Below are 26,743 nucleotides of genomic sequence, written 5' to 3' on the forward strand. Positions count from 1 at the left end.
AGAAAAGAGATATGACCAAAACAAGAGTGTAGGTTTTATTAGTTTTAACTAACAGCATCAAAGATATTTTCCCTTTTTTTATTTTCCCAGCTAGGTGTTCAGTCCTTCTATATTTATTCTCTTTAAATTCTTTATTCTTGTTGGTGGCTATATTGTACTCTCATTTATTCAGAACTGAAAACTCAAGGTTATCTTTGTTTAATGCTGCCTTACCATTCACATCTATGTTCCCATTTTCCTACCCTTTTTAACTCTGCAATACTCAAGACTATCTCCTCTTTTCAATTCCCACTGACATAGTTTTCTTCAGGCCCTCATGTTTTCTGACCTCAATTAGTGTGATAGACACTTAACTGGTCTTTCTGCCTCTTGATGATGTTTCCTCTAATTTTGCCCTTCACACAGTAGCCTAGGCAATCTTCCTAATTTAATACTTTAATGTTGCTGCTCTATTAAAATTTCAATAGCTCCTATCATCTACCAACTATAAACTGTAATATTTAAGATCTTCTACAGCCTGACTCTAAGCCAGTGATTCCCAAAGTGGGCACTACCGCCCTCTGGTGGGTGCTGCAGTGATCCAGGAGGGCAGGTGCATTTATCTTTCCTATTAATTGCTATTAAAATTAAAAAAAAATTATCTCCAGGGGGCTAAGTAATATTTTTTTTCTGGAAAGGGGGTGGTAGGCCAAAAAAGTTTGGGAACCACTGCCTAAGCTATCCTTCCATCCTTATTACCATACTACTTATTGCCCTTTGATTACTCAATATAGTAGCTAAACTGGCTCATTCTCTAGCCTCCATTCACATTCTAACCACTTTGAACAAACTTGTCCTCCCATTTCTATACCTCCAAGTCCTTTATTTCCTGTAAGGCCCACTTCATGTGTCGCCTCTCCATTATTCCTTCACTTACCATCCCAGGTGAAAATAACTTCTTCTTCTTCCATTTTTCACACTATTTGGCTTGTCCTTCTTCCTTGTACTCATATCACATTCCTTTGTATGATGGTACTTATCTGTGTGCTTTTGTTTTTCCTCTCCCTTTTAGACCAAAAACTCCCTGAGGAATGGTCTTAGCTATAGTGTCCAGCACATAATAGATTCTTTATAAGTGTACTTTAAATCTTGGGAGTTTGTTTTTCTTGATTATGTATAATTGTTATAAGGGTTCTTTTTTCTTCTTTTTCCTTTTCCAGTGAGCAGGATGTAGAAGGGAGAGAAATTAAATGCTTGCTAATTGAAAAAACAAAATGTAATTAAAAAAATGTGTCACATAGAACTTTGTGTATTTTATATCTTCGTGCACTTTCCCATGTTGACTTGTATAGTTTGGTGTGTGTGTTTATGTTATCTCTCCCTTAAATTGTAAGCATTGTGAAGGTAAAGACTGTGACATTTTTCTTGATGCTCTTCAAAATGCTTTGAAAATGAGAAGTATCCATCAAATATTTGTTGAAAAACCAAATTGGGATTTAAATCAGAGGGTGATCCTGGCTCAGTGTGCCAGGAAATTCTGTAGGCAAAAGGAGCAAATGCAAGAAACTGAAGAGTCTTCAACTAACCTGCTGCCCTGGGGGAGATGCCTTTGGAGGAGAAAGACATCTGACTTGCAAGTTCTTAGCTACATGGATAATACCACTGTGAAGGCAGCCATCACAAAGCAGCTTTTCAAAGATTAAGCAATGCTTTCTGGATAGGGGAAGAGTTCAATTTATTTTTCATTCAGTGAACATTGAAGTGAATAAGGCATCATGCTAAGTCCTAGGGATATCAAGACAAAAAAAAAAGACCGAGTTTCTGCTATCAAGGAACTTACATTCTACTAGGGAGGAAGAGCATGTTCACGGAAGTATTAATATAAAATAGTGACAAAAATACAGAGTAATTTAGATAGGAAGTAGGGAGAGAGTCAGCAGCTGCAGGAGATCAGGAAAGGCCTTGGGTGTGAGACCTGAGGGGAGGTAGGTTAGATGGAGATGAAAAGGAAATATATTTCAGGCACTGGATGGAGTTGAGGGAGGAAAAAGAGCTAAATAAGGACAAAAAAGAAGATGGAAGGCCAGTTTTGCTGAAATGTGGAGTTTGCCTCTTACAAAACAGTCACTGGTTAAACCTTTTGGTACTGGTCTCACCCAGAACCTTTAGAGATTTCACATTGCTGAAGCCAGAGAAGGTACTTATTAATGTTGTTGCTGCTGGGATGGGAGTTTTCAGTAGAGAGAGAAAAGTCTTGGGGAGATGATAGCAACAGGCTAAATAGCAGACCAACTAGGATTTTTCTTCTACCAATCAAGCCACCCACCTCAATAATCAAAGGATAATACTGGGCTTCCCAGTTATTTCACTGAGCTCTCTCTAGTCAAAGGTTTAGGAAAAGCAACACCAAGAGTAGAAATAGGAAAGGCCATGGGAGAGCAAGGAAACCAAGTCCTCATTTCATTCTCTCCCTCCCATTTGGCCATTCTTCCTGGGCTCACCTGACTGATGAAGCCTGTGGAGGAACACTGCCTGACCCAAAGGCTAAATTTCCTCTTTTTTCTCTTGCGCAGCTCTCGCTCTGTGCATGTAGCGATGAACACAGGGTCCTCATCAATCAGGGGTTCATGTAGCACCTGCCAACACAATGAAAAGAGGAATCATAGAATCTTTAAGAGTAAAAAGATCTCTGGAAACATCCCACCTGATACAATAGTCTCCCTCAGAGCCTCCCTGACAAAACTCTGCATGAGTACCTCCCCTTATAGGAGATTTGACTATGTCTTAAGAGAGTCTCTTCTTCTTAGATTAAGTTTTATCTATCACCCTATAATTTCTATATAGTTCTGTCCTCTAATGTTGAATACAATCAATCTGATCCTTTATCATTAGAGTACACCCTGCATATGAAAGAGCTAACAAGTCCTCCTCAAATCTTCACAGGACCAGAGTTTTAGAAGTGGATAGATAGGAACTTCTAGACCAACTCATACTCAAAAATGAAATCCTACTACAACATAATAATAATAGCTAGACATTATATGGCACTATATGATTTGTAAGGCTATTTTAAAAGCAAATATCTCATTTTGGAATACTATTGTGCCGTAAGAAATGATACCCAGGGTGGTTTTGGAAAAAAACTGGAAAGACTTAAATGAACTGATACTTAGTGAAGTAAGCAGAACAAGGATACCGTGTATAGTAAGCAATTTTACAGTGATGATCAACATGAAACACTTAGCTACTCTCATTAAAACAATGATTCAAAACAATTCCAATTGATTCCTGATTTTTAAAATATGCTGTCTATCTCCAGAGAGAGAACTGATGAATTCTGAATGAAGATTGAAACATTTTATTTCACTGTTTTTATTTTTTTGCCTCCTTCTCCACCCCCATGACTAATATAGAAATATTTTTGAATGATTTGACATGTATAATGAATATCATATTGCTTACCTTCTTAATGAGTCGGGGCAGGACAGGATGAATTGAAAGAATGTGGGACTCAAAGTAAAAAAATAAATGTTTAAAAAAAGTGGATGAGTGAATAAATATAGATAAAGAGAAAACTAGTTATTATCATGTGTAAAGCAAATGAAATGGTATATAGATGTTGTTGAATAAAGGAAACTGAAAACTGGAAAAAGAAACTCCAAACAAATATCTCATTTTATCCTAAGAATAATCCTAGAAGTTAGGTGCTTTATTATTATCCCTCTTTAGTAGATAAAGAAACTATGGCAAACAGAGGTGAAATGACTTGTTCAGGTTAACACAGATATATCTAGATAGTATATATCTATCTATCTCTATATATCTATATCTATATCTATATCTATATCCATATCTATATCTATATCTGAGGTTAAATTTGAATTAAGGTCTTCTTTACTCCAGGTCTAATACTCTCTTCCTTAACACCTAGTTGCCTCTACCTATGAGATAGCCTCTAGCCTCCTCCTGAAGACTCTAATAAGAGGAAACACACTACTTCTCTCAGGATATCATTCCATTTTTGGACAACTAATTGTAAGTTTTTCCTAACTTGGAGCATACATTTACTTCTTTATAACTGCACCTATTACTGTTGGGTATGGTCTGGGTCCAAATTGAACAAGTATAATACCATTTCTCTGTGACAGTCCTTCAAATGCTTAAAGGTAGTTATCATGCCTCAACTCCTTGCTTCAATTGTGTTTCTCAAGACTCAAAGCTCAACTCTTGAATTTCTTTTTTTCTTTTTTAAATCCTTACCTTTTGTCTTGAAACCAATACTTAGTATTGGTTAAGTATTGTAAAGGCTAAGTAATGGGGGTTAAGTGACTTGCCCAGGGTCACATAGCTAGGAAGTGTCTAAGGTCAGATTTGAACCCAGAACCTCACCTTTCTAGGCCTGGCTCTCAATCCACTGAACCACCTACCTGCCTTTCTTTCCATGTTTTTCTTTTTAAAACTCTTGTTTGTTTTCTTATACTGGAATTGTATTCCATAAGATTGTATTTTCTGACTCATGTCCTATCTGATGCCTCATTATGGCATGGAAGGGACCCTGAGATACTAACTATGCAATAAGTGCAAAGCTCTAGCAGACCCTAGCAGAGTGAAAAGACTAAGTGAAAGTCACAGAAACAGCCTGGATATTTATCATCCAAGAACCATCCTGGTTAGGTAGACCAGCCTCATTGGATTCTGAGAGATTTATCACCAGAAGGCTGGACACCAGTGATTCATTTTTCCAAAAACAACAACTTGTGAACACTGCCTACACAAGTGGAGGAGGAGGCATAAAACGAGACAGACATTTTCAGGCACAGCCAACATGTGGAATTGTTTTGCTTGACTACACTTATTGGTTACAAGGGAGGGCTTCTTTTGAAGTGTATATGTTGGGAGGAGGTGAGGCAGGAAGGTGGTTGATAGTGATACAAAAAAATAAAGATAACACCCATGAAGTATTAAAAGACAAATGGAAGAGAACAAAGGGATGTTCGAAGGAGGTATAGACAAGTCAGTCAGTTTGGTCACTTTCATCTAAAATTTATATATACTTTTAAAAAGAAGTTCACAGTTGCATGTAAATTCTTTTTTGTTAATAATTATAGAGTTCAGCCAGGCCCATATTTGAGAGGACCTGGGCTCAAATCTGGCCTTGGATACATCCTAGCTATAGGATCCTGGGCAAGTCACTCAATTCCAGTTTTCTAATTCTTACTGCTCTTCTTAGAATCAATTGATTCTAAGACAGAAGTTAGGGTTTAAAAATAATAACAATAATAGAGCTCAGATACATCATTATGTATTATATATATAAAACAATACTTAGTTTTTTCTTTATATTTTATATTGTCCTATATATTTTATATTTTATTATTTATATTATACTATATTATTATGTTCTTCTTTACATATTGAAATGTTCGTGTTTGTAAAATTATTTTTAAAATATTTTAAAGAAGAGGAGTTTGCAATTCTGCATCCCTGAACAACTTCTACACCTCCATTGATTAAAAATAAAGGATTCTTTAAGTCCTGAAGTTTGGTTACATTTTTTTGAGCTACTTCTTTTTTTGAGCAGCTCCACTGACCTGTACTTAGCTAAGCCATCACAAGTCCTTTTCACATAAACTACATTCAAGACTTCTTTTTTATTCCATATTTGCAAAAGGCAAGGGAATAACAAGCCTTGGCACAGCCTGACAGCGCCCAGCTAGCTTCTCTCACACCTGCCTTCACATACTCTTCAGCCCTTCCTGACTCATAAACCATTTATAGCCCCATTTGGAACCACTCAAGCAAAATGGACAAGTTACATACAGAGCAATCCATTGGTTGGTGAGGACTAGAAGTAGGGAATGATAGGTTCTGGGAGTGAACAAAAAGTTAAAAAAAATATATCACAAGGTTCTAAAGTATTCGCTGTCCAATTATGCCTTCTAGAGGAGTGAATCATCTTCCTCCTTTGAGGCTGCACTAAACGAACCTATTCACTCTCATCTTCAAAAAGAGAATGTACCTATAATCCATTTGCATTAAACACATAATCAGACACATATTTATATTTAATCCTTGTTCCATCAAAGATTGGGAGTCAGCAAGTACTGACCTCTAATGATTTTTCCTTTCTATAATCATTTAATGAATTTTTAATGGCTCATTACTAAAAGCAGCCACAGCTCAATATGTTCCCACAGATTGTCCTAAAACTTTAAATGCCAGGAAGATCACTTTCTTCCCATTCTGGACTGAGATCCACCGACTTTTCCCTGTTGATCTACTACATTTCATGAGCACACAATGTGCACATGTTTGTGGGGTGAGTGGGAAACCGGAAAAAGTACCTATTTATCTGTTTTATTTCTGCCTCATGAATCTTTCCTCCTCTGCTTCCAGTTTTGAAAGTAGAAAGGCAATTTTTTTTCCTTTCCATATCAGAAGTGTTGTTGGAAAAGGGGTTACATTTATTTTGCTTGGGCCTGTGGGGTAGAATTAATGGATAAAAGCTACATGGAGGGAGATTTTGTCCCAACATAGGAGGTAACAACGTCCCAACAAAAATGTCCAGAAATGAACTGGGCAACCTTGGATTCTGTCCAGATTACTTAGAAGACATGGTATGGATTCAGCATTTGAAAGTGAAAGATATTTTAAAGTTTGACATTAAAAGAAAAAAAATTAAACACAGTTTTCATCTCTTCAGCTAGCTTTATGAAGACTCCAACAACTGCCAGAAGAGGAATTAATAGTTCCTGCAAGATTCCTAACAGTCTACCAATTAGTAGCAACAACTGAGGGCAATTTATTCATTGTTCAGTTTTTTAGTTGTGTCCAACCCTTCCTGACCCATTTGGCAGAGGTAAGGGAATGGTTTGCCATTTTTTCCAGTTTATTTTATAGATGAGGAAACTAAGGCAAACAGGGTTAAATGACTGTCCAGGAATACATAGTTCATAAGTGTCTGAGGCCAGATTTGAACTAAGGAAGATGAATCTTTCTGACTCGAGGCCCAGAAGTGCACTTTCGGTCATATACCACCTAGCTGCCCAATTTATTCATACATATGATCCAAAGGGATGGAGAACTGCTCAAATAAAGAAGACAAGGCCTCTATTAATAAAGAATTCACAATCTATTTGGGGTTATATAAGAGCACCCTATATGTTGCTTTGTATATTTTTGTAATAAAAATAGGTACAAATTAATAGAATTATAAAATGCTAAGGCTGGAAAGAATGTTGGGTGATTTAGTTTTGTCCCTTTATTTTGTAGATGAGGAGAAGAGAAATGACTTGTCCACAGTCACATTATTGGTTGATTGATGGATCTGAATGGGAACATTAATTCTGTACTAGAAGTCCAATGTGCTTTCTACTAGACTGGGCCCTAAACAGTGAAGTATTATTGATATTGAGAGGACCACAGCTGCGGTTCATCCTTGGCATTATTCAATGCAATTAGAACCAGGATCTAATTCTGCTCAACTTTCAGTTAAATTTGAATTAACACAGAAACACATAAAAGACTGTCAGAGAATTGAGAAGGAAGAGAACTTCCAACTATCTCCAAAGGAGAAGCATACCAAAACCCCACTCTCTTCTTTAATCTTGGCTCCAGGGAAGCCTTTTAGGAAGGACCAAAAAAAAAAAAAAAAGGAAAGAATTATAGATGACTATTCCTAGAAACCAAAGGAAACACTGCATCGCCAAATTCATCCTTAAAAGACTTAAGAGCTTTTTTCCATATGTGAAAGACCAATACTTTGCAGGGTAAATATAGCCAACTCCTAATTAATTGGGGGAAGGGAAAAGAGGTAGCATGGTATTATTATTATTTTTTGGACTAGACTTATGATTTCATTGATAGAGGGAATGCCTGCTAAGGGACTGTCTTCTGTCAATACAGGTCAATAACTATTCTTTAATTTATAGTCTAAGAGGGTTGCCTGGAGACACTGAATGATTAACTCTCTTAGGCCAGTATTTGTGAGAAGCAAGACCTGAACTTAGGCCTTCTTAACTCTGAGGATAGCTCTCCATCAACTACCCAAGACTCACTGGTGTGAGAGTGCTAAAAGGTTCCTTGGTTTCAGCTTCTTTTGCCTTAAGTTTACCCCTATTCTAAATTCTACTCCATTCTTAGTCAACTAGTATTTCTCAAGTGCCTACATACTTACTGAATATCAGGCACTGTGCTACGTGCTAGGGACACAACAAAAAACAAGAGACATTCCCTGCTCTCAAGGAGTTTACAATCTAATGGAGAAAATATGCAAGAGAAAATAATGCAAGAACCAGACTGGTTTTTCATCCTTTGAGATGTAATTTAAATAACAACCCCTCCATGAAGTCCTGACTCCTTCTCTCTCCTTATCAAGTGAAAAATTATCCTTCTTTGAACTTTAAATTGTACTTTCTTTATATCTTTATTGTGAATTTATCTTGTTCTGTTTTGTAGTATAATTAATTATGTGTCTGCTAACAGAAGGACTTTTAGTCATGTCTTTCTAATGACAAGATAAGCTATCTAACATGCCATCATGCCTTTCCACTCTGAGTATTTCTCCAGCCCCATGACTAACACAATCCTCCATGACTAGAATTCCTTCACTCTTCTGCTCTTCAGAGAATGGCTACCTTTTCAAATCCTTCTCTTCCTTCAAGGCTCAGCTTAGATTCTCCCTTTTCTGTGAAGCCTCTTCTACTATTATTATGCCATACAATGTATGCTCCTTGAAGGCAGACTATCTTTTTCTTTTTAATCACTTTTTCTTCAGCTCTTTGTATACATTAGTAGCTTAAGATATGTCAGCCTCATATTTTTATTAATTTATTTATTTGTTTACTTACTTATTTATTTATTTATTTGTTTGTTTGTTTATTTGTTTGTTTGTTTGTTTTAAATTTATTTAGAATATTTTTCCATGGTTATAAGATTCATGTTCTTTCCTTTCCTTCTTCCCTCCCATTTCCCAGAGCTGACATGCAGTTCCACTGGGTTGTATATATGCCAGTATTGAAAACCTAAAGAAATGTTAACCTCTTTGAAAAACTGCCAGTGGTCTGCATTGTAGGTCCTTTAATGGCCTTTGCTGAAGTTCTATCATCTGTTAAATAGAGTTTATATCACCTAACTTATTTAATACAACACTAAAAAGCAAACAAGGTAGAAATAGACATCCTGGGGAGTGGGAGCATTAAGGGGGAAAATGTAGATGATGAGCAAACAAAAGTTACAATAAAATATATATTTTTAAAAAGAAATAGACAATACAAATAGAAAGGAAACATTTTACAACCTGGACCGTTATTTAGATAAGAATGACTTGTCAAATATTTCTTTTTCCATAGTATATTTTTTCCTCAAAGTCATACAAAAATACAGAATAAGAAAAAAAAGATAAAATACAGTAAAAAAACCCAACTTCATAGCACATTTAGTAAGGTCCATATTAGACATTTAACAAATGCTTCTTCCCTTCTCTTCTCTCTAAAACACACACACACACACACACACACACACATACACACAAGCATGCACACACACACACACACATGCACACACATTCACTCCAAGGAACTAAGGCAAAATAGAGAATGCTCTCATACAGTCTTCATCACATTCCTTCCTAGACTGGCTCTAACATAACACTGCCATCTTCTCCTGAACACAGCATGTCCAGAATTTTGAACTTGTTAGTACTAAAAAATGGACTGTAAACCCCATGAGGTCAAAGATTATGTTTTATTGATCCTTGACCTATTCAGGTATCACTGAGCTTCATAAATATTAGGTGAGAAAAAAGGCAATATTGTATTATGGATGAAAAGTTAGTAAGACCTGGGTTTAGGTCCTGCTTCTGACACATACTGGCCATATGACCTTGGGTGATTCTCTCTGACCACCTGGGATGGTGACCCAGAAATCTCCCCCACCTTATTCAACTGAATTGTACCTGGCATTAAAATGGTCACTTAGGGCTCTACAAAAACTACTCCACAGGATCACAGTATAGCAGGAATGATTGGGACTTTCTTGTTGAAGAGACATTGTTCTCTAGCTGAGATGACCCAGAAATGCCTGATTAGTTCCCATGACAGGATGATTATATGAAAAACGACAAATGCTTGAGTCAGGGGCAACTGCCCACTCTATGGTTTATAAAGGAATCAAGAAGAAAGATTCTTTCTGGAGGCCTTTCTCTGGTGGGACTGTTTTCTAGAATTTTCTTCCCTTTGGATTTCCAGGAAGGGGAAGCAAGGAATACTTACTCTCCTATCACTGGCAGTAATAGTCGGTTACAAATAAATGTCGGTGGGAACATGTACTGAGTTCTTGAAGGCTTGTGAATTCCATGCTCAATAGTGGAGGTGGTCTTTGGTTCTCGAAGGCAATGCCAGCAGAGTGCAAGTCCTAATAGGTCCAAACAAGCTGAAATAGGTCTACATATCTAATGTCCTAAGTCGGGATAAGTGCAGAGAGGCTCATCACCAGAAGAATGGTTATGGATCAATGAATTTTTGGACCAGGGCAACCCATAAAAGGTTAAGAGGTCTTCTAAACACTCTGAAACTGGTGATTTATACTAAGTGAACAAAGTATTCACACTGATAAAGAAATCACAGATCATTCAAAATAAAGTATTAGAGAATGGAGAAATTAGACAAGGCTAAGAAGAGAACACCAAACATAATTTAAATTCAGGTAGAATGTAAACTCCTAGAGGGTGAAGATTGTTTCATATTTGTCTTTATATCCCCAGAACTTAACACAAAGCCTGGCACATAGTATGTGCATAATAAAAACTTAATTGATCAATAAATATGCTTTATAAAAGAAAAGCTAAAAGATCCAAAGTAATCAGTTTCCATCTTGACCTGTATTTCCTGTTCCCATCAAAACAAAGGCAAAACAAGGGAGAATGGGGTTTTAATTCAGCAAGAATTTCCTAACTCTAAACAGTGGGAAGTATCACCAAGAGACTCTGTATCATATACTTACTGGATATGTAAGAAGAAAATAAACAGCTTGATTCCTAGGATGCTAAGTATCTACCTTGCCTTGAGGCAGGGGAATGAATGAGCTCCCTCCTTTCCAGTTTTGATTTTCTGACAACTGAAGACACACCAAAAATCCAATAGATAGCAATTCATTATGCTATCTATTGTTTTGCCCTTGCAGTATGATCAATAGCAGTAACAGCTGGTCTACAGTAGGTAGAAGAATCCCAAACCCAACCTCATAACAAAAGGATCTCTGTAAGGCAGGTACTGAATTTAAAACTTGTCAATCAGTTACTAAGTGCTTACTAAATATCAGGTGCTTTACTAAGCACTGGGGTTATAAAGATAGACAAAAATGGATCTCTGTCCTCAAGAAACTTATATTAATGAAGGAAAAATATAATGGAGGAAAGAACATGCAAAAAACTGCATATGTACGAGATAGAACCATATAATGGGAACTGTCTATCTTCTTACAGTAATTGGAAGGTAATCTTAGAGGCAAGGGTGGCTAGGTAGTGCAATGGATAAAGTGCCAGGCCTGTAGTAAGGATGACTCATTTTCCTGCATTTAAATCTGTCCTCAGACACTTACTAGCTGTGTAATTCTGGGCAAGTCACTTAACCCTATTTGCCTCAGTTTTCTCATCTGTAAAAAAAATGATCTGGATAAGAAAATGACAAACCACTCTAGTATGTTTGCAAGAAAATCCCAAATCGGATCATAAAGAGTCAGAAACGATTGAAACAACTAAATAACAATAACAACAATCTCAGAGGGAAGGCTCTAGCTGTGAGATTGAGGAGAAGGGGAAGAGGGATGTTGGGAAAGGCTCTTACAAAAGATGGGATTTGAGCTGAGTCTTAAAGAAGCCAGGGAAGTCAGGAAGTGGAGGTGAGAGGGAAAGGATTTTGCATATGAAGGTCTTCCAATGAAAAGACAGAGAGTTGGAAAACAGTTAGAAGAGGAGTGTATCTGAATCCACACTGTGTATCCCCATGTGTACTTGTTAGCATTTATATGATATAAACAGTGACTACCAGATCCATTGTTTTTCTGCTTGGGTCTTTGGGAAAATATATCATATACTCATCTCTTAGTCATTTTTTAAAGTATATTTCTAATCTCAATATGACTTCCCTCTTCTATCCCAGAAGTTTCTGAGTTGTCATCCCCAAATGGCAAGTTGGTGTGTGCTCAAAGAATGCAAAACAATGCTAAATTTAGACTGAGAAAAACATAATTAGGAAGGTAAGTCTGCTATTCCCTATCACCTGCTCTGCAAAGTAAGTCACAGTGAATTCCAAAGTTGAATATAAATTATTAAAAAAATTTTTTTATTGCTTTCAGAATAAGGCAGCAAGGCATAGCAAATAGAGTAATGGATTTAAAGTCAGGGTTCAAATGTTATCTTTGAAACTTATTGACTATGTAACCTCGGACAAGTCACTTGACCCCTTTGTGCCTTAGGAAACTCTCTAGGAGTTGTGTTCTATTAGTAGGAGATTTCTATTCTGAGAAGCAACCAAGTGGCATAGCCAATTGAGTGCTGGATTTCAAGTTAGAAAAACCCAAGTTCTAATATTGTCTTAGATTCTTATTAATGCTGTGGCTCTGGTCTTTCTGACCCCATGTCCAATGCTGTGTCCACCTCACCACCTACCTGCCATAACCATCTAAGCTGCTTCCAGGACAGACTGAACACAGCCTAATCTAAAAAAGTTACACAAAATTGGGAGAGCATGGAAATATACAGGAAGCAGTAGGTTAGGAAAGCTTCTAAGAGTTCCTGGGGAAAGGGGTCCACTTACCTGGGTTTGGGAAGGCCTAAAAGCAGAGTCAAAGCCATACTGTAGGGAATCTAGGAAGGGCTGGATCTTGTAGAGGCCATGTGTTGTCTGGCTGGATCGGAAAGCCACCACATGGAAATATTTAAGGATCTTCTCAAAGCGGGACTGGCTCATGACAAGGGCAATGCTTTTGTTACTGTAGAAGCCGCTGCTCCAGATGCTGAGAACAGATTCGCAGTGATAGATGCTTGTGGAGATCATGTAGCCCAGGAAAGCCTTCATCTCTGTCAGGGTCACCTCTGTCCAGGCCCCATCACTCCCAAACCTCTCCTGGTACTTCTTGGCATACATGTTTGTCTGCACCACCATGTTTTTAAGAACATTATCAGGGACAAAGAGCTGGAAGAAGTCCATGGCACTGGAATTGGGGGGCATCTTTCTGGTTGGACCTAAACCCAGAAAAAGGAAGAGGAATACTTATTACCTCCATCTGTTTACTTCTTTAATACAACCATAACAAATAGGCAACCCCAGCATTCAAAGGAACATAAGCTCATAGTTTTTAAGCCAGGAGGGACTTAAGAGATCACTTAATTCAACTCTCTCCTTTTACATGTAAGAAATGGAATGGGCTGAATTAATCATTCCACCCTACCATGTAATTAGAATTTTGTATCCCAGGACTGTTTCCCAGAATCCCACTTTCGTCCTTACATTACATCCTTACATTTTGGAGATAAAGTTTCTGTAACCCCGCCCTCTTTTCTCTCTTCTCCCACTCATGCGGTTAGGAAAAATTCTTTACTCAGGCTTTACTTTTGTCTTTTTATCTTCAAGTGATTATTTTAAAAAAACCTTATAAAATACAATACTTGGAGTTATTGGATTTTAATTTAAATCTTACACTACACTGAAGTAGCGGATAAGATACTAGTCTTGATAATCTTATCAAAGGACAACATTTCTATGAAATTAATCAAACAAATTTTTACTCTGTCACATAGCCTGTGGGTCCCCTTATTGTAGTCCCCTACTACATGCCAGGCACTGGACTACGTGTTAGAGATACAAAAAAGAGGCAAGACATACTCATTGCCCTCAAGTTGCTTACAATCTAATGAGGGAAACAACATGCAAACAACTATAGACAAAGCAACAAATATGCAGGATAAATAGGAGATTAGGTGAGATAAAACAGGAGAGGGAAAGCACTAGAAGTAAGAAGGGTAAAGAAAAGCTTCCTTTAGAAGGTGGGATTTTAGTTGGGACTTATAGGAAGCCACGTAGGACATTAGTTGGTGTGAAGAAAGGAGAATATTCTAGACATGGGGGGAGAAGAATACCCAGAGCTGAGAAAAAGAGTGTCTTGTTTATAGAACAGCCAGGAGACCAGTGCCACTAAATGGAAGTGTATGTAGTAATGAGTAAGATATTAAAAGACTGAAAGATAGGAGGGGGCTAGGCCATGAGGGTCTTTGAATGCTAAAATGAATATTTATTAGGAAGACACCGGGCTTTCCATTGGGAAATAGGGGGTTGAGTGACATAATTGGATCTGCACTTTAGGAAAACCATTTTGGTGGTCAGAGAATGTTTGGAAAGAGAAGAGACTTGAGGCTACAGACCTACCAGCAGGCAATAATCCAGGCATAGAATGATGGCAGTCAGAGGAGAAAAGGGTATATTCAAGAGATATGGCAAAGATGAAATCAACAGGCCTTGGGAAAAGCTTAGATACAAGAGGTGAGAGATAGTAAGGAATCCAGTTTGACTCTAAGTGAGCCCAGACTGGAAAGATAACATTTTTGCAAAAGTAAAAAACTAAAAATTCTCCAACTCATCCCTTCCACTCAGCTTCTTAGCCAAAAGGAAAGAGTAACAGTTTCAGATCCCTGATCTATCATTGTAGGAAATAAAACTATGTAACATATTACATATAACAAACTTGGAAGTCAACAGACTCAATTTATCAATTACTTTGTGTTAGGGTTCAGTTCATTCATTCTTATACTACTCTTTGCTTCATTCCATTTTCTTCTTTCCTTCCCAAATTCAGGGATTTCTGTCTGTTTTCCTCTAATTGATATCCATTGCTTCTTTCAAGTCCTAGCCTAAAGACTCCCTTGTGAGAAATTCATCCCAACTCTGTTGATCACCCTCAGTCTAATTCAATTCAAACAAGGTACTGAGTGATACAAATGTGGAAAACTACTATCCTCTGCACAGGCTTTCTGTAGGTGAGATTGTAGTTGAGATTTTCAAGTGCCAATTTAAGAAATCTAAAAATCTGCTAGGGTAGATCAACATATGAACAAGTTCAAATTGGGGGGGGGGGGGGGGAAGTGTGGGGTCAGGACCTGTAATTTCATCTGAGTAGTGAACTCCCAGGATAGAAATTTCTTCCGCCAATGCAGACTAACAATTTATCTATAATTTTAAATCTCAGAGAGTTGTCTACGGCCCTAAGAAGTTAAATGACTCATCCAGAGTCACATAGTCTATGGAAAGCAGGATTTGTATCCAAGTCCTTCTCACCTTCAAAGCTGGCCTTCTATGCCCTCCCTATGTGCCATGATGTTTTCCAACTGAAATATACTGGAAAATAGTGATGTGTCACAGAATCATAGAAAAGCTACATCTAAATTTTTTTCTGAATATTTATAAGTAGTCATTAAAACTCCACTTAAAAGTACAAAGACATTTTTAGAAGGGGGTAGCACAATGGATGGAGCTCCAGGCCTGGAACAGGGAGCACCTGGGTTCAAATCTGGCTTTAGATTCTTCCTAGCTGTGTGACCCTGGGCAAGTCACTTAATGCCCATTGACTAGCCCTTATAGCTCTTCTTCCTTGGAACCAATACTTAGTAATGATAAGGAAGAGACTGGAGAGACAAGCAGTCCAGTTTGGCTTTAGAAGAGTATGCAAACAAGAATTCTATGAAGTCAGAGTAGGAAAAGAGATTTTAGCTAGACTGTGAGGAACCATAAAGACCAGGTTAAGAAGCGTATATTTTATTTGGTAGGCTGCAGGGATTTGAAAGTTTTGAGCAAGGCAGTCAGAAGATTATCTCTGCAGCAGTAATAGCACATAGGCACTGCTGTCTTGTCAAAATAGACCTCTAAGCTCATGGAGGGTAGGGATAATATCACTCTTTTTCCATTGGTATCTCCCCAGATCACCCAGTGTTGTGCTAAACCCATAATAAGGGCTAAAATAAACATCTGTTGAATAGATATTAAACTGAACACATCTGGACTCTTATGTAAATTAAGAAGTCATGCCAGGCTTTATAGAAATGGGACTATAGGGAAGTAAATTTTTCCGTTTAAATTGCATTACTGGGGCATTATGTGTGTACAGGTTCACTTGAGGACATCAGCTGTGTCGCTGCCATGATTCTGCTAAGGACCTGGAATATTCCAGAGCCTGGATCCTTCCTGCAAGATGGCCTCTAATTTCAGAACTATCTTTCAGCCAGTCTCTTGATGCACCTAATCCTATCATCTCCATTAATTGGGAAAACCGTAGAAATATTGACCCAAAGTGAAAAGAACAAGTTATGTATTCGTGATTGGGGATGGGGAAAGGTCACAAAAAAAGGAAGTGCAGAAGGGAGACAATGAGCCCGTTTAACAATTCGGCTTGATTCTTAGGGTCCTGCTAATGTTTTCTAAATCAAAGCTCAGTTCAAATGCCCTCCCTTACTGAGGCCTCTCCTGAGCCCCTCCTGCTGCTAGTAACTTCCCCACACCAAATTTCCCTGTATTTATTTGCCTATACTTCTATGTGTACATATTGTCTCAAGAAACTATAAACTCATTTGACCCAGGGCAAGTCACTTGGACTCCACTGCCTAGCCCTGACCACTCTTCTGCCTTGGAACCAACACACAGTATTGATTCTATGTCTGAAGTCAGGGGTTTCTCTAAGAACTATGAACTCCTTGAGATCAGAGAGCTTGTCATTCTTTTTTCTCTATATTTCCAATGTGTAGTACATGGTAGGCATTTAATAAAAGCTTATTGGTTGATCTTATTACTTTGCTTATTAAAGGATACAGACTTTTACCAGTAAGCTCCTGTTTTCCCAGATTCCTTCCCTTAAAATCTCCCCTAGATTAAATTAGGCAGATGAATATCTTTTCCTGTGTACGGGGGGAAAAGTTAGTTTATCATCAAATGATTTTCTAGACAGTGATTCCCAAAGTGGGTGCTACCGCCCCTTGTGCATGCTGCAGCAATCCAGGAGAGCAGTGATGGCCACAGGTGCATTTATCTTTTCTATTAATTGCTATTAAAATTTGAAAAAAATTAATTTCCAGGGGGCTAAGTTATATTTTTTCTGGAAAGGGGGCGGTAGGCCAAAAAAGTTTGGGAACCACTGTTCTAGAGTCATGTTTAATGTCTAATAATTACTGATTTATTCAATCTTTGTGGGTAGAGAGGGGGTTCTCCTCGTTCAAGACTATCTTTAAATAAATGCAGTTTTTCAGGTTCATATAGTAATTCAAATTAGTTTAACAAAACATGTAATAGTAGTCCCTAATAGCTCCTATATAAATCAGTCCAGGTGTGTTCTGGAGCTATGAGAGTTGATTGTTATATTTTCAGTGAGAACATTTACACCTTGGGAATTAGCAAACTACAAACTGAAGCTTGATTTATTGTTCTGTTGATTATCTATACTTAAGAAAGCAGTGAAGAAAATATTAATAATGTAGATTAAACTTAAAAGTATGTTGTAAATACATTTTCCTTTATAGAGCTGGTTGTTAAACATTTTCCAGCAGAGTCTTAAATCAAGGCCCTCTTAAAGACTTGAAAAACAAGAATCTTTGTGTCATGAACATTTTGTTTGTTGCTAATTTCTAATCTCGCTCAAGAAAAGTTCTGCTAAGCAAAGATAAATTTCAACCTCATTTCTAACTCACAGATTATAGGATGATAGTTTTAGAGTTGGAAGGGACGTTAGAAATCAGCTAATCCAATCCAAGTCCCATCTCCAACCCATTTTATAGATGAAGAAACTAAAGCCTAGAGAGGTCAAGTTCTTTGTCCATGGTGGTAAGGTATCACTTGGGTGGTGAAAAAGCAGAGCCAGGATTAAAATCCAGATAGTCAAATCCAATATTCTTTCCATTTCTCAACTAGTAAAGTCCAAATTTGTTCTATTTCATATAATATGCAAGCACCTTCTTCACTTCCACCAAATGTAGGCTAAAGCTAGTGATGTCTGGTCTAAGGAAGAATTGGTTCCCGAGATACAAAATTACATTAAAAAACAAGGAAAATGGCAACAACAGTTCTGTATCTGGTGAAAAGTCTTACCAGTGGGCTATTAGCAAACTCATAAATTAATATGAAAAGACCTGCCTCTTGCCCTGGGCTAAAACAAGGATCCCCTGCTTCCTTTAGCAGAAATCATCTATACTTTTGCTATATCCTGAGGTCTTGCTAAAGCATCAAATCACAGGCAGTTGAAATCATACATTATTTAGGGCTAGCTTTTAAAGAAGAGGGAAAACCAGAATTTTTACTGCTATGTCATGCTGAGCTAGCAAAACAGAACAGAGAATAAATATTTGGGATTAAAATAATTTTGATTCTCTGACCATTTCAAAATGAATTAACACACACTGATTTGCAGACATTGCTTGGCAGCATCGTCCAAGGTTTCAATCAGTCAAGGGTCCCAGATAGGTGTGGATACAAATCAATTTCTTTAAGAGGAAAAAAAAAACCAGTCATCCCAAGGATGCAATCTTTCTTGGCCATCCTTTTTTATTAAAGAGATTTGGCATGGGCTTATCCTTTGGAAAAGGTGCAGGAGCCAGGGTAAATCATAATACTCTTCTCCCCTTCTCCCCTCTCTATGCCCCCTACATTTTTATACACCTAAAATCCAGCTACAAAGAACATCCAAGGTTACTTCAGAGGGAAAAAGGAGATTCACAACAGTTAACAAGCAGCCTTGAAGAATTTGAGGGGCTGGGTACATATGGAATTCAAACTGGATTCTCAATCAGACCTGAGTATGAATCCTTTTTTTGCCATTTATAAATGTGCATGATCTTAAATATATCACCTCACCTCTCTGTGACTCAGTTTCTTCCCTTGTGAAATGAGGGAACTCTCAAAAGAATTTGGCTTTTTCCTTACAAGCTAGCAATATACTCCTCTTCCCTGGCAGGAATATAAGGCTTAAAGACAAGAAGTAAGTGAATGAGTAAGACCCAACAACTAGGATCTAATTCTTGTTTGGATGGTTTTAGTTCTGATCCCCCATTTCTTATGCAAGAATAGAAAATTCTGGAAAATAGTATTTTCCTTCATGTCCTTTGATACAATCATTTATTAAGTTCTATTACATGCCAGGCCTGCCTCAGTTTTCTCATCTATAAAATGAGCTGGAGAAGGAAATGACAGACCATTCCAGCATCTTTGCCAAGAAATCCCCAAATGGGGTCACGAAGAGTTGTACATGACTGAAAAAGAAATAACAAGTATGTGCCAGGCATTGTGCTAAGAGCTGGGCATACAAAACAAGTACTTTGCTACCTCAGGCCTCTTTTGCTCCCCCTTCACCCTCAACCCCTAGCTTAAAAAGAAGATACACTGAAGTAGGAGTTGTGAATAGGGCTGTTACTGGTCCTTTTGAACAATTCACTGAAAGCCCCCAAAGACCTAGTGATCTAGTTAGTCCATGCCATATGATATTTATGTTATATATCTTTATATTTATTCCTATTATAGAGTGAGCAAATTATTTTCTTTATCCTCTTGGAATGGCCTGGCCTCTCTCAGGACCCCAAGCTTTGACTGAAAGATGTGCCGAATGAATGCACCATTCAGTCTAAACCAGCATGCTGTTGGCATATGTTGGTATTCACCTTGTAACAAGCAAGCATGAAAAAATGAGGGGCCTTTTAAATGAGTTATTCAGCTCTAGGCTAAATCAGAGCAAGGATAATAATGACAACTAGAACACTCTGCATCACAACAGAAATACTCTTCTCCATCTGAACACCTCCAATCACTTTCCATAAAGGGGTTATGAGGAAAATAGCTTATTAAAATGTTCTGAGAGTCAGCTGCAGCTGCTCTTTATCATCAGCTATAAACCAATCAACATTTCCCTTCTACTCCCCCCCCCTTCTTCTGGATCGTTGTTGAGGGAGAACAAGTTACCTCTTTGTGGAGCACCTGAGGCCTTTTTGTTTTGTTGGCAGCACTGGCTAATGAGCCAATCAACTGCTTTAGACACTACCTTCTCATTTCCAACTTCATTGCCAGTGACTAAGTAAGAAGTAACATAAGGGATCATGGATTACAGATTGAGAGAGACCTCTGGCATCATCTGGTCTAATATCTTCATTTTGCAAATGAAGAAACTGAGACCCACGTGGGGTAAATAATTTGCCTGATGTCAGAAAGGAAATATGAAGTAGAAGTGAGATTTGAATCCAGGCCCTTTGCTCTCAAATCCATCACCAAATGGTACTACTGTATCATACTGTCATCTGCATTGGATTATCGACTGTATTGAGGGTCATTCTCCAGTTAAAACAAGGATTACAAGCAGGTATCCTATGGTAAATGTTTAACAACTGGATCTCTGCATTGGGGGAGATATCACCCAGGATATACTGTTTTTGAAAAGGACCAATGACCTCATAGGATGACATCTTGATTTGCACATGAGTTGGATTTAAGTGAAACCTAGTTGCACAAAGTTATTAGCCTCACCCACTCTTCCAGAGAGTCCAGTGGCAAAACAAAAGTCAGGATGGCTGGCCGTGGCCTGGGATGTAGTGGATGACCTTGGTGTCTTCAACGTCTAAACCAAGCTCTAAGCATTTCACAGTGTCTGCCTCAGCCACCTCCAAGGTCATTGGAACAAATTGTTGTCATCCACCCATTCTACCAGATGAAGTCTTCACATGCTTGGGGTAGGCATCCTCCTAATTCCCCTTGTAATAAGGGGATAGGAGGAGATGGTAATGAGGGGTCACCAGGGGCCTAGGATCCAGTAATTAAACTAGCTGGAGATTGGAGTGGATGTTATCAGAGGGGAGCAGTCTTAGCTAAGCTGCCCAGTGACTCTCCGCTGCTAGCTGCAGGCTCCTTTAAGATGTTGGGTTGGAGGTCCCTCCCTGCTGAGGTAACTGACTCCCTATTGGGTGAAAGCAGAGCCCAGCAGGAAACTTCTTCCCAACAATGAAGGTTTAGCTTTCACTTCCAAAGTAAACCCCTACTTCTCAAATTCTCTCCTCCCCTTAGTCTCCTTAGCCTTGAAGGTGTTAGAATAATCACAGGAATTCACAGATTAAGGCTAAGGGATTTATTTGAACTGGACAGGGAAAACTAAGGTAAGAGGGCTTAGGTTTGCTAAGCTGTTGCTAGGAGCAACTGGCAGGTGCTGGCAAAGGACCTAAAGGGTCTTGACAGGCTGAGGGCAACCAGCCCCCAGCCAGAGATAACTAGACTCTGGCTTGGTGTTATTTGATCAGCTAGGTACACTGATGATGTTGTTGAGTTGCTCTAGAGATGGCCCTAACCACTAGGCTATGCTATCTAAGTTCCTACCCATGATCCACCTCCCTTCACCACCCAGGGCCAAGGGGAAAGGTCAGGGATAGCAAATTGTCTGGGTGAGGTCAAGGGAAAATAGAACACCAAGGTTGGGTTTGCAGGGCCTTATATAGTCACAGCCCAACTGCCAGTTAGCACCTGGCATCTGGCACATGTCACCCCAGAATTCCATTCTGATAACTGCCAGGATTGCCTAGGGTAATATTGCAATGCAAGAAACCCTGCATTACACCCAACAGGTTAGTTAGCTTTACACTAGATTAGCCCATCTGCTGAGATAGTTTTACTGGATCTGGCCACTGTGAATATACCGTGGATGACCAGCCCTGAAAAGGACTCAGCAAGCCCTCACTCCAGAAGTGCCAGTCCTCCCTGAACTCTCCATATACCCTCTTCTTCAAATATATGTTTCCTAAAACACTATCCTGAGTATGATGCACAGGACACAAGGTTCTTTATAATAAAGGCTAATTCTGGCATTTTATTCACCTCCTTCCCATACCTGCTTCCTACATGTGATATTCTTTTTTCATAAAAATAACAAACTCTAAAAAACAAAAAAAAGTCTAGATTAATTCTGCTCTCACACCATCTTTCCACAGGCTGTATCTGAAGCTTCCAGAAACTCCACAGGCCTTTTGTTCCTTAGGAAGTAAATGATGAGGTTTTGCTTAAAGACTAATCATGACTTGAGCAATAGCCAAAGGTATCAGTTGCAATTCTTCCATGCAACAAGCATTTTTCTTAAACACCAATTGCATGTGAGGCATTATACTAGCCAGTAGAGATGCAAGGGCAAACCCAACAAAGAGTTTCTTGTCCTCAGGTAGCTTGCATTCTAATATTCACTAGGAAAAATGTATTCAGGCATAGAATATACATCCTATGCATCCATATAGAAAGACAATCCCATTATCAATAGGGTGAATATTTTGAGTTATTTTTTCTGGCAGTGGTATTGCATTTACCTTGACTACTCCTACTCTCTAATCCAGTTATCTGAACCACTCTGCCGCTATTTACCTATGTGAGCTCAGGCAGGTGACTCAGTTTCTATGAAGGCACCGAACTAGAGTCTGTAACCAGTAAGACAGATGGCTGCTAAAAAGCAGCTAATTTATATCCCACTTCTGACACCAAAGCAGGTAGGTGCTGGGCTTGAACTCAGGAAACCCTGAGTTCAAATCTGACCCCAGATGCTTATTGGCCATGTGAATCCAGGCAAATCACTTAACCTTTGTTTGCCTTAAATCACTAGAGAAGAAAATGCCACACCACTCTAGTATCTTTGTCAAAAAAAATCCCATGGGCACTTTTAGCACACTATATAGATCACAGGGTTACAAAGAGTTGGATGTGACTGCACAACATTACATGTTAGGATTTGACAAAGAAGATAGAGAAAATGAGAAAATCATCATGGAATCTGCTAGCAATTGTACTTTTTCATTTTTTTGTCAGATGAATAATTTCATCTGTGTAGGGAGATCCTCATGAAAGAAATTGATTCCACCAAAGCAGATCTGTGGATGCTAGGTAACTTAGAACCTAAAGCACAGAGAGGTAAATTGGCTTGTACGTGATCATACAACCAGAGTCAGGACTTGAACGCAGGTTTTTTTGCCTTTAAGATTGGCTCTTGATCCACTACACCAGTGATGGGCAAACTACAGCCTGTGGGCCAGATGTGGTCCCCTGAAATGTTCTATCTGCCAACCGACATTATTCCTAATCTGACAAATACAATGAGTAGGATACAATACAATGAAACTTCGAAAAAGTTGCTTTAGAAACAGACTAACAGATGAACATTTCCTTTCCTTTGGCCCCCTCTTTAAAAAGTTTGCCCATCACTGCACTATGCCATGCTGCTGCAGCTACAAGCTAAATTATTCAAGTGAACTATAGGACTCAGTGACCAACAAATATTGTAAAGTGAGTTGACTTCTCCAGGAACTGAATACCTAACTTTGGCTATTCCATTCAACAAGAAGCATGCACTCATACACACATAGAAGCATTAATCTTTACATGCATGTATATATGACATGGGGCAGGTAGGTGGCACAGTGGATAGAGGCCAGGTTTGGAGTCAGGAAGACTTTTCTTTGTGAGTACAAATCCATCCTCAGACACCTACTTAGCCATAGGACACTGGGTAAATCACTTAACTCTGTGTGCCTCAGTTTCCTCATCTATAAAATGAGCTGGAGAAGGAAATGGCAAACTGCTCCAGTATCTTTGCCAGGAAATCCCAAATAGGGTCACAAAGAGTTAGACCCAACTGAAAAATGACTGAAAATGCACGACATGCCATAAAAGAACCTGATTAAAAAAAGAAAGAAATAGACCATTTTACAAGTGCATCCATATGAATCCAAAGATCCTAAAAAATTCAGACCTACAGAAATAGACAGTTTATTTCACTCAGCAGTTTGTATTTCATGTGAGACATCCAATTCCAGTTCCTGTCAAATACATATAATGACATTCCCAGAAGAATCTGGGGAATGGCAGATTATCAGAGTTAGTGTTGCCCACATTCCTAATACAGGGTGGTTGATGGGAGCAACATCATAAATTAATGACTGCAGAAGACTGTGCCAAAGTGCTACATAAATACTACATGGCTGCACTCATCATTAGCCCTGTGGTGGGCGCCCCATTCTCCATTATTTCAGCACTCAGCTGAAGTAGAAGCCCTCTCAGCAATCTAAACCCATTTCCTATGATTTCTGCCTCTATTTATTTGCTTTTGGTTACATAGAGAAGCTGCCCTTTGGACTTTGTTATTGAAAAGAGATCAGATCATGCTAATGCATGTAAAAAAAATGGGCTAGCAACTTTAGGTCTACAGCCCAGATTCAACCTCTGATTTGAATTTTTAGGTTCTTAGGTGGCATGCCCACTTATGCCAATAGTAGCAAACATGAATATAATAAATATAATAACCTTTATTAACTGGAGCAGTCATATCAGAAAATGCTATAAGAAGGGAACATAAAATTTTCTTTTTATAAAAAAGATCAGTTAATAACTATCATAATAGTTAATTACAGCTATTTTATATATTCTGCACATGTGCATAATATATATCATAATGATACATTACCTTAGCTAAAAACTAATGATTTGTTGTTGCTGTTGTTGTTTAGTTGTTTTGGTTGTGTCTGACTCTTTGTGGTCCCATTTGGGGTTTTCTTGGTAAAGATACTGGAGTTGTTTGCTATTTCTTTCTTCCATTCATTTTAAAGTTTAAGAAACTGAGGCAAAGAGACTTTCCTAGGATCACACAGCTAGGAAGTGTCTGAGACTGAATCTGAACTCAGGTCTTCCTGACTCTAGGCCTAGTTCTCTATCCATTGTGCAGTCTAGGTCCCCAAAAGCTAATAACAGTTTATCATAATAGCTAATAATAATCATCATTTTAAGGCTGGTAAAGCACTTTATAAGCATTATCTCATCTGACCCTTCCAACAACCTTAGGAAGTAAATCCTCCAATTATTAACATTTTATAGTGGAAGAAAGTGAAGCAGACAGAGGTTATGGGACTTGTCTGAGATCGCACAGCTAGTTAATGGTTTGAGGTCAGATTCGAACCCAGGTTTTCTGATTTCTGGTCCAGCACTCTCTCCATTGTGATATCTAACAGCTTCCATTATTTTATATCTCACTCTTATTATTTAGTGCAGATGGGTGCTTTTATATCTATTTTCCTCCTGAATCTTTATGTTCTGAGTATACACCATTCTCTTTCCCCTAATTACCCATAATAAAAATGAAGTTGATTTTTATTATTGTTGGTGTTATTATTATTAGATGCTTTACGACAGGAAATACAAACTTATTTGATGACTCCTTTTTAAAACTCTTACTTGCCATCTAAGTATCAGTACTATGTATTAATTTCACAGCAGAAGAGCAATAAGGGCAAAGCAGTGGAAGGTAAGTGACTTGCTCAGGGTCGCACAGCAAGAAAGTGTCTGAGACCAGGTTTGAAGCCAGGTCCTTCAGTCTCTAGACCTGGCTTTCTATTCACTGAGCCACCCAGGTGCCCCCTTTCTTTCTGTTTAAGATATCTTCCAGATCACTGAGATGACACATGAGAGAGAGAGAGAGATTTCTTCTTTTTTTTTTTTTTTTGAAACCTTACCTCTCATCTTAGAATGAATAGTATGTATTGTTTCCAAGGCAGAAGAGTGGTAAGAGCTGGGCAAATGGGGGTTAAGTGACTTGCCCAGGAACATACAGCTAGGAAGGGACTAAGGCCATATTTGAACCTAGGACCTTCCATCTCTAGGCCTGGCTCTCAATCTACTGAGCCACTTAGCTGTCCCCACTATTTTTAAAATAAATGACTCTAAACTTTCATTTTTTAAACTAAAGGTAATTTTCTTTTTTTAATGTAAACATCTATTTTTGTTATATATCAATGTGCTACCTACCCCTGTTACATAACTAAGTTCCTAATTCATTGGGCATCCACATTTTCTGTTCAGAAATAAAGAATATATAGAACTTTTAAAAAAAGAATATATAGAACTTTAAAAAAAAGAATATATAGAACTACTAATTTAATTTATTCTCATCACCCACCTAAAAAGTGGGGTATAATATAGTTATCCATCACTGTGAGAAGCAGAGTAATTCAAGTGAGGCCACCTAGTCCTATTCTTAGCTCTGTTCTTGTCTAGCTGCTGCCTTGGGTAAATCACAATCTCCTCGAACCTCAATTTCCTCATCTTTCAAATGGGGAAAACATCTTCCCTATCTATAGCATGAAGCATTCATGAGGATAAAATGAGAAAATAATTGGATGAAAAGCTAAAAATACCCTCTAAAGTACCACATTATTACTATGGAAAAGATAGACAATAAAAGCAAGTTGACAATTAAAAATGCAAATCATAATTTCCTACTGACACCATTATAAAGTGGAAAATGTGTTCCCATGGAAAACATGAAATAGGTTGGAAAGAAGTACTATTAAAAGCTCTAACATGAGTATCTGCCCATCTTCTGTAGCACCAATGAACCAGATGGCCAGTTATGAAATAGAAACTTCAGTGATTATACTTTGTTTCATAGAAATGATTTCGTATTATTATTTTGAAGAAAGGCATATTATTCTTTCAAAGCTACTGTTTCTGATACAGAATAGAGTATATAGCTAACTATGTTTTGTGTATTCTTAGAAAGGTATAAAAAAAGAAAAGTTTAGAAAAGAAAGGCTAGGGGGCAGTGGATTGAGTCAGGTCCAAAGATGGGAGGTCCTGGGTTCAAATTTGGACTCAGACCTTTCCTAGCTGTGAGACCCTGGGCAAGTCACTTAACCCCCATTGCCTAGCCCTCACCACTCTTCTGCCTTGGAACCAAT

At 38.2% G+C, this 26,743-nt stretch overlaps 1 protein-coding gene across 1 annotated transcript in view; it reads right to left on the minus strand.

Annotated features, from left to right (window-relative positions):
• The window catches only part of PGBD5 (piggyBac transposable element derived 5), a gene marked incomplete at its 5' end in the record, with an annotated part of 161,532 nt that overhangs the window by 46,816 nt on the left and 87,973 nt on the right, over positions 1-26,743 (minus strand). Inside the window, 2 exons of the mRNA XM_044674991.1 lie at positions 2,481-2,615; positions 12,795-13,222. Of these exons, the coding sequence (XP_044530926.1) occupies positions 2,481-2,615; positions 12,795-13,222 (563 nt within the window). The remainder of the gene's footprint in view (positions 1-2,480; positions 2,616-12,794; positions 13,223-26,743) is intronic.

Source organism: Gracilinanus agilis, chromosome 4, assembly GCF_016433145.1.
Source record: "Gracilinanus agilis isolate LMUSP501 chromosome 4, AgileGrace, whole genome shotgun sequence".
Taxonomy (NCBI): Eukaryota; Metazoa; Chordata; class Mammalia; order Didelphimorphia; family Didelphidae; genus Gracilinanus; species Gracilinanus agilis.